General features: G+C 46.6%; 1 protein-coding gene and 1 pseudogene across 1 annotated transcript; one reads left to right on the top strand and one right to left on the bottom strand.

The window, feature by feature from the left end:
* Positions 1 to 3,412: 3,412 nt before the first annotated feature.
* LOC141097608 (lysine--tRNA ligase-like) lies at positions 3,413 to 4,573 on the bottom strand. The gene is made up of 4 exons (XM_073584872.1): positions 4,442 to 4,573; positions 4,217 to 4,302; positions 3,695 to 4,132; positions 3,413 to 3,612 (listed from the first exon to the last, which is right to left on the bottom strand). Exons 1-3 carry the CDS (start codon positions 4,556 to 4,558, stop codon positions 3,994 to 3,996), a joined length of 342 nt encoding a protein of 113 aa, XP_073440973.1. The 5' UTR covers positions 4,559 to 4,573; the 3' UTR covers positions 3,413 to 3,612; positions 3,695 to 3,993.
* A 7,409-nt stretch (positions 4,574 to 11,982) lies between these two features.
* On the top strand, positions 11,983 to 13,130 carry LOC141095461 (carbohydrate sulfotransferase 6-like; annotated as a pseudogene).
* The last annotated feature ends 345 nt before the right edge of the window (positions 13,131 to 13,475 follow it).

The following is a 13,475-nucleotide window of genomic DNA, read 5'->3' as shown; positions in this document are numbered from 1 at the left end:
ATCAGGCCGATGGCTCCTACCCGAGTAATCAGGCCGATGGCTCCCACCCCCCTAGTAATCAGGCCGATGGCTCCCACCCACCGAGTAATCAGGCCGATGGCTCCCACCCCCCCGAGTAATCAGGCCGATGGCTCCCACCCCCCCGAGTAATCAGGCCGATGGCTCCCACCCCCCCGAGTAATCAGGCCGATGGCTCCCACCCCCGAGTAATCAGGCCGATGGCTCCAGGCACCCCCGAGTAATCAGGCCCATGGACTACACCCCCTAGTAATCAGGCCGATGGACTCCACCCCCGAGTAATCAGGCCGATGGCTCCCACCGAGTAATCAGGTCGATGGGCTCCACCCCCGAGTAATCAGGCCGATGGTTCCCACCCCCCGAGTAATCAGGCCGATGGCTCCCACCCCCCGAGTAATCAGGCCGATGGACTACACCCCCTAGTAATCAGGCCGATGGCTCCCACCCACCGAGTAATCAGGTCGATGGGCTCCACCCCCGAGTAATCAGGCCGATGGTTCCCACCCCCCTAGTAATCAGGCCGATGGCTCCCACCCACTGAGTAATCAGGCCGATGGCTCCCACCCCCGAGTAATCAGGCTGATGGCTCCAGGCACCCCCGAGTAATCAGGCCCATGGACTCCACCCCCTAGTAATCAGGCCCATGGACTCCACCCCCGAGTAATCAGGCCGATGGCTCCCACCGAGTAATCAGGTCGATGGGCTCCACCCCCGAGTAATCAGGCCGATGGTTCCCACCCCCGAGTAATCAGGCTGATGGCTCCCACCCCCCGAGTAATCAGGCTGATGGCTCCCACCCCCCGAGTAATCAGGCCGATGGACTACACCCCCTAGTAATCAGGCCGATGGCTCCCACCCACCGAGTAATCAGGTCGATGGGCTCCACCCCCGAGTAATCAGGCCGATGGTTCCCACCCCCTAGTAATCAGGCCGATGGTTCCCACCCCCTGAGTAATCAGGCCGATGGTTCCCACCCCCCGAGTATTCAGGCCGATGGCTCCAGGCACCCCCGAGTAATCAGGCCGATGGCTCCAGGCACCCCCGAGTAATCAGGCCGATGGCTCCAGGCACCCCCGAGTAATCAGGCCGATGGACTACACCCCCGAGTAATCAAGCCGCTGGATCCCACCCCCCGAGTAATCAGGCCGAAGGGCTCCACCCCCTAGTAATCAGGCCGATGGCTCCCACCCTCTAGTAATCAGGCTGCTGGATCCCACCCCCCCGAGTAATCAGGCCGATGGACTCCACCCCCTAGTAAACAGGCCGATGGCTCCCACTCCCCGAGTAATCAGGCCGATGGATCCCACCCCCTAGTAATCAGGCTGCTGGATCCCACCCCCCGAGTAATCAGGATTTGCAGCCTTTAGAGGGGTATTTTGGCTAAAAAAAAAAAATATAGCAGAGGACGACACCAAAAGAAACAAAAGTCCAGCGGCCCTGATCAACATCCGATTCCCAAAACTCACATGTTCTAGATCAGGGCTGGGCAACTAATTTTCCCGAGGGGCCACATGAGAGACCATGACTGTTATGGAGGCCAAACCAATAGCTTGAAATTAATTCTACTCAATATTAATTTCTTATTAATTGTATCACTTAATATTGAGCAGAATTAAGTATGCTGACACCCCCCTATATATCTTTGAACCCAAGTACAGCCCCTTCTGTATATAGTATGAGCCTCCCACAGGCCCTTATATACAGCATGAGCCCAACATAGCCTCCCCACATGCTACATGTCACCTCCATAGCCTCCCCATGTGCTGTCTGCCACACCCATAGACTAACCATGTTCATTAAAAAAAAAAGACCACCACATACTCACCTTGGTCCCGTTCCTTGGCGATCTGCTCTTCTCTCTGTCTCCTGTACGCGGACTCTACGGCGGTACATAGCTGACTATGAGATGACGTCATCGCGTCAGCTGTTTCACACGCTGATTGGTGGAAGTGGCCAAAGGCTCCTCCTCCACCATTGCTGACTGTGCCCTAGGGAGACAACAGAGACAGCCAACGGACCTCTGGTTTCCAGCCCCATGGCTGTCTTGGTCCGCGGGCCGCACTTTGCCCAGGTCTGTTCTAGAAACAGTTGGCCAGTTGGATATAGTAAGGTGAGAAGAGTAAAATAACTTTTAATCTGTAGTTCTACAAATCACATAGAGGGTAGTATAAAAGGAAAACACCTTCGTTACACATAGGTAATATAAATGAGTAGACAGCCACAGTGGTGGACAAGTCATTAATAGAGAAGATAGACCTGTGGACTGAGACTCCGCTACTCTGCCACAGAATGTGATCACTAACCCAGCATTTAGCACATGGAGACAAATATCATAAAGTGTCAAAATGGGGGGAAAAAAAAATCATTTGAATTAAACATTTGGCAGTTTGTCCTACTATAGTCTCTTTTTGCAGTGTTTATTGCTGCTTTTGGGTGCAGAATTTAAAGCATTTTTAATAGTGCTCTTTTTTTCCAAGGGTCCCTACAGAAGCTAATAGGGAAAATAAAAACGCGCAGTCCACATGCAACTATAAAGGCGCAGCGGGCAGGAGTCTTCAGAATTGCATCCACTTTGCTCAAACTGTTAAATGCAGTGGATTTTCCACATTAAAAAAAAACTTTGCTGTGGGAACGTGGCCTTGCATATTATAGGCCAGATTTATCAGCTGCAGTCTTTATTTGCCTTATTTTGCACTAAAATCTCCCATACAGCACACACGTACTCATTGAATATTTAGGAAAAGAAAAACAAAATTCTCTATAAAACTCTAACATCTCTGAAATTAAAAATAAAAAAATAAGAAGCCGTGCGAGTGCTGCAAATTCTTTTGTGTCTAATGCAAAGAGACGAATATGAAATACGAGTTTCGAGTCCTTCATCAGAGGAGCCTATTGTGAGGTTCTTGCCGTTTTTTTTTGGCTAGGGCACAGAATGGAGTGGAGTACCAATGTCACCTCTGCAAGATACACCTGATGGTTACAAATACCTTCAGAAGACTCACAAACGAGCTGTCAAGGAGGCGACCTGTTCATTGGAAGCCATTCCAGGTGACCACCTAATGAAGCTGCTGGAGAGAATGCCAAGGGGGTGTAAAGCGGTCATCAGAGTAAAAGGGGGTACTGTGAGGAACCTAAGGTGTAACAAGGTTTGGTCCTTCTCGTTTCCATATGTGTTCCTTCCTTCGTGGTTTTGCCGCCTTCCGTCTGAATCTACAATGTGCACCTTATCTCACTGTATGAACAGACGTGTCCAAATTTTTATATACAAGAACTGGAATCTGAGCATGACGATGTATGAAGAGCGGCCATGAAAGCTCAGGACCATTGTAACCGCCTTCGGCACTGGAATCATACCACGGCTACCACCGTATATTAACACTCTACACGCCAAGAACACAGTTTATATAATTTATTTTTCGGTATAAAGCAGCACAGAGCTGTGACGAGGTGTAGACAGAGCCCCTGACAAACACGTATCAAACAATTTAAAAGAAGACAGATCTCAAAAAGTTACACAGACGTCCCGGAGTCCTGACTGGGTGCAGATTCCTTCCTGTTGTCTTCGGGCTTCATGGCTGGGAACAGGAGCACCTCCTAGAGAAACGGGAGAGCTGGTAGCAGATCTAAGTCACCTCCGCTGTTTGGGATAACCCCGGAACGGTCAAAGTGCCCTTACCTTTATATTATTGGAGTCCGTCAAGAACATGGTCAGTCTATCAATACCCATCCCCCAGCCGGCGGTAGGTGGCAGGCCATATTCCAGGGCAGTGCAGAAGTTGTCATCGATGAACATGGCTTCATCATCGCCTTCTGCTTTGGCCTAAGAAGAGGAAACCATTCACATGGCAAATTTAGGATTTCTCTTAAAAGTTAGAGAGGACACGACCCGCACAAATCAATCAGGATGAGGTTGGCACATGTTCCTATTTCTGATCGATTTTTAGCGCTGGGAGACAAGATGGCGGGAGCTAGACATTAGTAATTTACCTTTGCTTGGTCTTCAAAGAGTTCCCTCTGCCTGACTGGGTCGTTCAGTTCTGTATAAGCATTGCAGATCTCCTTCTTCATGACAAACAGCTCAAACCTTTCCGTCAGCCCCTTCTCAGTTCGATGCCTTGGGTGCAGGGTTAGGAAACCGGATATAAATATGTATATTACAGAAACGCCACGTCCGCTCAGGTTGTAGGTCGGGTCTTACCATTTAGCAAGAGGGCTCATGATTTGCGGATGGTCACAGATGTAAGTTGGGTTGATGCAAGTTACTTCCAAGAAGTCACCAACAAGCTGGAAGAAAAAAAAAAAAGTATTTGAAGGATCTAGATAGTCAGCACAATTTACCAAGGTGTCGTATCCCTTTAAATACCAGAGATCTGATGGATGGGCATAGGAGGCGCAGTGCTGCCCCTTTTCTATCCTCACATACCTTATCTAATAGCCTCGCCGTGGTCCGAGGCGGCTGACACTCCACGCCCTTCTCTGCACACAGATCATCCAGGAACTTACGGGTTTCTGATATAGAGAATATGACAAAGACAACCATTTACAAACTTTAAGAACATATTTGTTCTTGGACGATATGGCTAAAATTGATGCATTCATACACTCCCCCCCCCGTTATGCTTACCTTCAGTGTCAAATTGATCGGTAGCGGGGAGCTTCTTTCCCAGAACCTTCTCCAGCTCGTGTACCATGCTGATTCTCCTGAATGGGGGAGTGAAGTCTATCTCCTGGGCTGGTCCTTCTGGACCCTCCGGGTGGTAGATCACTTTGTAACCACCGGTAATGTGTTTAACCATACCTGCAATCAGAAAGGTAGTGGACTAATGACCCAGTAAAAGGGGTGAAACAAAATATCCTCTTTTCACAATTTTATATTAAGAATTATAAGATTTGCAAGCAAACTAAAAAAGGTAAATATTAGAAAAGAGAAATTTAATTTGTGCTGCCTTATTCCGGTCCTCGGTCTCCACTTGTGCACCCGACATCCTCAGCTCCATGACATCATGGCGTCACATGAGGAATGGTCACAAGGCGTAAGAGGGACAACATGGCTTGTGTCCAGGAGGCCTCATGAGCCCCATCTGTCCCTCTGTTACCGCCCCTGTCACACGCTGCCATACATAGTCACACAGGTGATCTGGCCGCATGCACAGCATCAGCACCGCCATCTCCTGCTGTACACCGTGCCCGTCATGCAGTGTATACAGCGCTGTGCAGAGGTGGAAACATGCATCCTTATAAGAGCGGATGACGCCTGCATCTAAGGTAACACATCTCATATATGTTCCCTGTCTCATTCAATTAATTACTTGTTATTGGGTTACACAAATGACTTTCCTTTTTGTAACATCTACAAGTATCTGTCATTCTTAGGTCTTCCTTGTTGTAATGTAATTGTATATACGTTTAATGGGAGGGGTAGAAAAAATGTCAAGGGCTCAATGGAAAATTGGGCAGGCAAAGGCTGTCACCCTCCCTTGAGAATACGGAAGGAGCCAATTGAGGGCCCTTGGTTTATCCTATAACCCCTGACCCCTCACTCTTAGGATCTAGGAACACTTTTATGGCAGGTCTAAGCGACATGATATAAAGGATAATAGTGGGAAAAGTGATGACCGTCTATATGGACTAGACCTGCCCTCCGTATGGAGAAATGTCAGGACATGAAGGGGAGTCAAAGGATCATTGGATTGTGTGTAGGAATGAGCGGACCCTTGGATGCTCGGGGTCATCAGATTCAACCGAACTTTAGTCCAAAGTGCAGTTCCTGTACCAGAACTCTACCGAACTTGAATCTGAACCCCATAGAAGTCAATAGGGAACTGAAGTGCTGTACAATGGTCTCTCTCCATCTCTATATCACTCTCTATGTATCTCTTTCTCTCTGTAGCTCTCATTCTGTCTTTCTTTATCTATCATCTATTGTCTATTTAATGTCTATCATCTATTATTTATCTATTATCTATCTTCTATTATCTATCTATATATCTATTATCTATATATCTTTATCTACCTCTCTCTCTCTCTTTAACCATCTCTATCTCCTTATCTCTCTCTCGCTCTGTCTTCCTCATTATCTCTCTTTCTCTCTTTTCATCTGTCTCTCTCTCGTACATGTCCTTATTTTCCTTTACCCGAGAACTTCTACAGGAAGATCTATGCAAGATCCTAATGCCCTGTCGTCTGCCTTGATTGTAGGCTGCCTGGTACATGATCATTCCCATCTGGCCAGTTTCTGTTTGCATGCTTATTGCCATGAGAAGCGCAGAGACGCTCAGTGTCTGTAGACTGTTTCCTACCCGTAGCTGCTACATGATGTGACGCGACATTTCTCACATACACTAGAAGTGGAGTGCTAATGTAAAAACATGTGCGTCCACTTAACTTAGGTAGAGGACTTAAACTCTATTGCCTTCTATTAGACATATTACCTCTAAAAGTCAATATCGACCCTTTAACAAGCCTTGCCACAGGATACAAGTCTAACCAGAGACTATTTACAGACACATGTTTTGGGGTGTTTGCCCCTCTTCAGTGCAAAGGAAGATATTAGTTGGCTGGATGAGAGTCCTCTGAAGAGACTATAACGAGTAACGTTTCTCATTGTGATGAGTGACAAGTCGTGTAAGACCCTACACCAACTTGGCACTCTCCACAAGGAGAGACATTAACACATAAAATCCTACCAGAAGCTTCTCATCCATCCAAATCTCTTGCTTTGCACTAAGGAGGGGAAAACACCCTGAAACACTTGTCTGCAAATAGGATACAACCAAAGCCAGACACTAAGTCATGTGGCAAGGCTTGTTAAAGGATTGATATTGACTTTTAGGTTGGTTACTTCCATTAGGAGTCACTATAGTTCAAATCCTCTTCCTCGTCAAAGAGACCATTTGCATATATAATTTCCCAGAGCAACATTGCATGGCCTATAAGTCTCCTTATGCCAGCTTGACCTGCTACACAAGGAGAGCCGTTACCCCTTAGACATCCTTTTATCCGCTAACATTATAGTATATTATTGGCCAGTATACACCTTCATCTTTGATCAATTACTTCTGTGTTGTATACAATGCATAAACAAACCAATCACATTTGACCATTGTTGAGACTATTACTGAATTATTTACCCCCGTACCTGTGACCTCTTTTATACATTTTGTTTGTTGCTTCCAGTAGCCTAACTTGAAATTCGTGGGCCCCAATGCCCTATCTATAACAAGATAGTTCAGATATCATGGCTATATACTGTATTAGCATTGGTCTATTAATATGGGCCAAAAGGACCAGAAGAGCGGACTGTCAGTCATTACATGTCTAACTTTATTGTCTCCTTTCATTTACCATAAGTTCTGGAGGCAGATTCTCAGGGAGATCTATGTCCAGCCCATAGATCTTAAGAGCTCATTTACATATTAAGAAAAATGTGGATTTCTCTGCAATAAAACATCAGATCGCCTATATCAAAATATCATTTTGTTCAGCTTCCTATGACCTACATGCCAATATGGATGGCTTAGGAGAGTAGATTCTGCTGACAGATTCCCTTTAAGGCTGGTTTCACATTAGCGCTTTTTAAGCGCACGCACGGCCGGGGGTAGCTCCGCCCCCGAGCCGGCTCTCTGCCCGGCGTGCCCGCCCCTTGCTTGTAGCGCTGCCTCCTAGCGCACAGCGGCGCCTGCGATCGGCGCACCCTATCTTTAGCATAGGGTGCGCAGATCGTGCGCAGGCCGTGCGCTAGTTGCACTTTGACCTGCGCTGCGCACTTTTGACGGTGCGCTGTGCGCGCCAAAATCAAACTTTTCGGATTTTGGCGCGCACGGCGCACCGTCAAAAGTGCGCAGCGCAGGTCAAAGCGCAACTAGCGCACGGCCTGCGCACGATCTGCGCACCCTATGCTAAAGATAGGGTGCGCCGATCGCAGGCGCCGCTGTGCGCTAGGAGGCGGCGCTACAAGCAAGGGGCGGGCACGCCGGGCAGAGAGCCGGCTCAGGGGCGGAGCTACCCCCGGCCGTGCGTGCGCTTAAAAAGCGCTAATGTGAAACCAGCCTAAGCTGGACATACACATATTAGTTGAGCACTTATTTGACAGAAAGTTATTTCTCCCGCCATCCCCATATTTATAACTGGACCTGCGTTCATATATTTTTAAAGTGGAAAAAGCCGCTGCCAAATGTCTCTGCCTTATCTGATGAAGAACAATATGGCCTGGTATTACAATTCAAACTCCCTGACCCTTATCTCTCCACAACACCATCTGCCAAGGGAAAACTGAAAAATCTCCGTGCACATCAGAGATCGATGAGTTCACTTTTGCAGTCAAACAGTCCTTTCACCTCTTGGTCCCCTGTGTGGCTGCACATGCTGCACCAATGATATGTCCACCCCTGGACCTCAGTTAAATACTGTTTTTTTCACAATTATAATCCCTAGTTTATCTCCATTTCAGCATCTTAAAGGAATTTTAGAAAAATCCATCCTCTGGCTGCAGTTTGTTGCAAAAAACAAACAGCACTTTTCTCACCCTCCTCAGGTCCAGCGCCGAGTCTCTGCAGCTTCTCCCTCTGCTTGTCATTGCTGATGTCACGTCGACATCGCTGCAGCCAATTATTGTGCTCAAAAGGCTCTGCTTAAGTTGAGCTGATTAGCTGCAGTGCTTTTGATACGGCGTTAGTGTTGCAGACAATAACAGACAGCGGGAGCAGTGGTGGAGACTCAGTAGACTCAGTGCTGGACCTGGGGAGGGGGTTAAAGCTATAGTTTGTTTTTTTTTTAAACAAACTGCAGCTAGGGAGCATAGATCTTCGGAAACTCCTTTTAGACACCCATATACAGTACATGAAATCTGCCAAACTGAACAATATTGAATAGTTGTATCCTACATGCATCATATTGAGCATATACTGTAGAATGATGATCATGACCGAGGGCATAATGCTACTCAGACAAAACAGGGTGAGGGTAAAACAGAGTAGCAATACTTTATTGAACCACAAACGGGCAGATAACACATAGCACAGTCTTAGCAAAATACCCAAGATGGTGCACATTACAGAGTCTCACCCTGCCGCTGACTCGCTGGGACAAGAGCAGCTTTGACTTCAGAGCTTCCAGGGCCGACTACTACCACCTATTGCAAGAGAAGAGGTAATGACAAGCTTAGGAAGGTGACAATACATTTAGGTACAACGCCAGTTGACCGGAGGGTCACAACCTTGGCTTCAGCTTCCGCAGACGACTATCCCACCTGTGACATGCACAGAGAGAAGGTAACAACAAGCTTAGGAAGATGTCAGTCCATTGAGGTACAAGGCCAGTTGAGGGTCACAGCCTGGCTTCTCAGAACATGTCCATGGAGCCAGGCGACCACAGGGTCCCATTACTGGCTTTCACAAATGTATCCTTGAGTCAGTGATGGGCAATGGAGCAGAATCTGTATTCTTCCAGCCGGGCCCAAGGTCCCCTAAGCTGGCATCCTGTAGAATGTCAAATCTCTGTTCCTCATGATGGAGCCATGCTGTCTGGGATGCTGTCCTGTAAAGAGTCTCTGGTCCTTTGGATGTTTTGACTGAACATCTGCCTTTCTCATATGGAGGCATGTAACCTCTTTTTATAGCTAACAAATGTCCTTCATCCAGTATTCACAGGTAAAAGTGAAGAATGGTGATGAGAGCAAGTCACATTATTTGATTATTTAATCTATTTGCATAGTTTTTCCTCTCTATTTTAAAAGTCAACAAACAAACTAGCTGGCCTGGACAATGTGTAATCAACATATCAGCAAATATCATTTTTCCATGACCCTTTTATCAGTCTGTTTTCTTGACCAACCAGAAAGAAACACTAAAAATAGGTATCTGGTTAATTAAGATACAATGGTGTGTCCTCACAATAACCCTTAACAAGTTACCCATCAGAGTAACTTGGTCTTCTCTATCGCTTCGTTGGGGGACACAGAAACCATGGGTGTATGCTGCTGCCACTAGGAGGCTGACACTATGTACATAAAAAGTTTAGCTCCTCCACAGTATACACCCCACTGACCGGCACTAATTTCCTCAGTTTAGCTTAGTGTCAGTTTAGCTTTCAATTCTTTTCCAGAAGACATTGGCCTCCTGTCCGCAGGTCAAGACCTTTCTTCAGGGAGTGGCTCATGCGGCACCTCCGTACCGCGCTCCCGTGGATCCATGGGATCTCAATCTGGTCCTGGAGGCTCTTCAAGGGTCACCCTTTGAACCTCTCAGAGAAGTCTCCCTATCTCTTCTCTCCTGGAAAGTAGCCTTTCTGGTGGCTATCACCTCCATCCGGCGCATTTCGGAATTGGCGGCCCTTTCTTGTCACCCCCCCTTTCTTGGTGCTCCACCAGGATAAGGTGGTCCTGCGGCCCCCGCCTTCCTTTCTCCCTATGGTGGTGTCCACTTTCCACCTAAATAAGGACATTGTTCTCCCATCCTTTTGTCCGGGTCCAATCCACCCTCTGGAGCGCTCCTTTAACAAGCTAGACCTGGTCAGGGCGATGAAGGTCTACCTGGCTAGGACGGCTCCCTTGCGGAAGACAGACTCACTTCTCGTCATTCCAGATGGTGCGCGGAAAGGTCAGCTGGCCTTCAAGGCTACTATTGCTTGCTGGATCAGATCAGCAATTTTGGAAGCCTACCCGGTCAAGCGTTGAGTGCCCCCTTCTGGAATTAGAGCTCACTCTACCCGGGCAGTGGGTGCCTCTTGGGTGGTGCGCCACAGAGCCTCCGCGCTGCAGCTTTGCAAAGCTGCAACCTGATCTTCGATCCACACGTTTGCCAAATTTTACAAGGTCCACACCTACGCTTCGGCGGACGCCAGCCTAGGCAGAAGGATCTTTCAGGCGGCGGTGGTGAGTTCTCAGACCTAATGGAAGTTTGCTTCTCCCTCCCCAGGGACTGCTTTGGGACGTCCCATGGTTTCTGTGTCCCCCAATGAAGCAATAGAGAAAACAGGATTTTTGGGTTGCTTACGGTAAAATCTGTTTCTCGGAGCCTTCATTGGGGGGACACAGCACCCTCCCATGTTTCTGCAACTCCTGTTCTTCTGTTGGTTGTTGGTTACAGTTGAGTTGTCTGTGCTGTTGTTACTCTATTTTGATACTTCTCTTACTGCTTTCTCACTAACTGAGGAAATTAGTGCCGGTCGGTGGGGTGTATACTGCGGAGGAGGAGCTAACCTTTTTCTGTACATAGTGTCAGCCTCCTAGTGGCAGCGGCATACACCCATGGTTTCTGTGTCCCCCAGTGAAGGCACCGAGAAACAGATTTTATGGTAAGCAATCCAGAAATCCTGTTTTTATGCCTTGACATAGGAGCCGGTTCGGTGCAGAAACGCGTTGGTATTAATAAAAAACAATTTGTAATCCCAAGGCTCTTCATTACCGCAGCGCAGCCTAAACGTGACAATTTCCATTTTTTCTATCCATTTAGTTTTGATTCCTACTGAACTTTTGAATACTATTTATCCAAATGTCCAAATTGTTAGTCTTGTTTTCAATCTATATCGTTTAGAAGGCTTGTGTGCCAAATAAAATAATCACACAGTATAAATCAGTAACTCACAGTCACGCTGGGTGAGGGAGAAGCAAGGTGCACAACAACGGGAAAAGGGAGGGGAGGCCCAAACACTAGGGAAGGGGGGAGTGGATACCCCTAGGCAGATCTAAGAACACCCTGTCGCTCCTGACATCCCTAATTAGGTTTCGCACCTATTGCCAAGCAGGACCCTAATCCCTGCCTAACCCTAGCGATAGGCCCTGGCTAGGGAGGGGACGATGATAGAAGTGTCAAATGTTGTGGTTGATTTTGTACATTAATGATTTACTAAAATTTTATCTAGTATACCTTTGTAACTTGTAGCTTACAATTTATTCTTATTAATTGATGGATTTAACTAATTTGTGTTTTTTTTTTGTTTTTTACAGAAAGAGGTAATTACGAAACCATGGCCAGGATAAGGGTGATGGGATGTTTAATTTCTGTAGTAATATTCCTACAAATCATTTTCCTGGTTAATTTACACCAAAAATAATATGTTAATTCACCAACTATCGAAGAGCTGAGGAAGGTTCATCTTCTCATCCTTTCCACGTGGAGGTCTGGATCATCGCTCTTAGGTCAGATTTTTAGCCAGCACCCTGATGTCTTCTACTTGATGGAGCCGGCTTGGCACATATGGAAGACCCTACCGCGCTACAGTGCCCACGTTCTTCACATGGCCGTAAGCGACATGGTCCGATCGGTCTTTAAATGCGATATGTCTGTGTTTGATACATACATAGAAAATAAGAAGAAAGTTTTGAATCTATTCCATTGGTATTCCAACAAAGCTCTCTGTTCACCCCCCGCGTGCTATTCCTTTTCTCGTTCCAACGTCACAAATGGAACGGCTTGTAGGAAACTTTGCGGAAACGATTCTTTTAGTAAAGTGGAAGAGGCATGTGAAAAATACAGCCACATTGTTGTGAAAGAGCTTCGATTCTTGGACATCACGGTCCTCTATCCTCTTCTCAAAGACCCTTCCTTAAAAATGAAAATTCTTCATTTGGTACGAGACCCTCGAGCGGTCGGCAAGTCTCGCGGAGAGGCTCCAAGAGCTCTTGCGGGGGACAATGGCATCGTCCTCGACACGAACGGCACGAAGATAAATGACACAAACTATGAGGTCTTACAGAAAATCTGTGAGAGTCACATTATTATGTACAAAACGGCCACCCACAAACCTCCATTCCTAAAAGGGAAATACATGCTGGTCAGGTATGAAGATCTGGTGAGAAATCCATTAGAAAAAGTGGAGGAGATGTATAAATTTGCAAATTTACAATTGATGGACCATCTTAGTCAATGGATCTACGATATAACTCATGGGGAAGGACTAGGCAAAGAAAGGAAGCCTTCGAAACCACTCCGAGAAATGCACGAAACGTATCGGAAGTTTGGAGGAACGTTCTACCCTTCCCGAAAGTCAGGCAAATTCAGGACGTTTGTAAGGAAGCCTTGACTGCTTTTAGGTACCAGTTCATGAACTCAGAGGCAGAGCAGAAGGATAAGTCACGAGATTTTATACTGCCATTGTAGATCACAATGCCTTAAAATAATGTTATAAGAATAAAGGGCGCCCTAAATTATCAAGCATATATGATACAAAATGTTTTACTTCCAAGTCCAAAAAACTTGCACTTATTTTATATTTCTATGTAGGAATTAGAGGTAGATACATTGTGAAGGCCTCAGAGGTTTGTCTGAAAACATTAGTGATCAAACAGCATCATGAAAAACAAAGAGCACACTAGACAGGCCAGGGATAAAAGTTGTGCAGAAGAGTAAAGCAGGGTTAGGTTATGAAAAAAATACCCCAAGCTCTGAACACCTGACAGTCAGTCATCTAAACATGGAAATAATATGGCACAACTTATAAAGCTACCAAGACATGGCCGT

This window comes from Dendrobates tinctorius, unplaced genomic scaffold (assembly GCF_039654945.1).
Source record: "Dendrobates tinctorius isolate UK_male_01 unplaced genomic scaffold, ASM3965494v1 ptg000009l, whole genome shotgun sequence".
Classification (NCBI taxonomy): domain Eukaryota; kingdom Metazoa; phylum Chordata; class Amphibia; order Anura; family Dendrobatidae; genus Dendrobates; species Dendrobates tinctorius.
The sequence above is the reverse complement of the archived record's forward strand: the minus strand, read 5'-3'. Positions and strand labels throughout refer to the sequence as shown.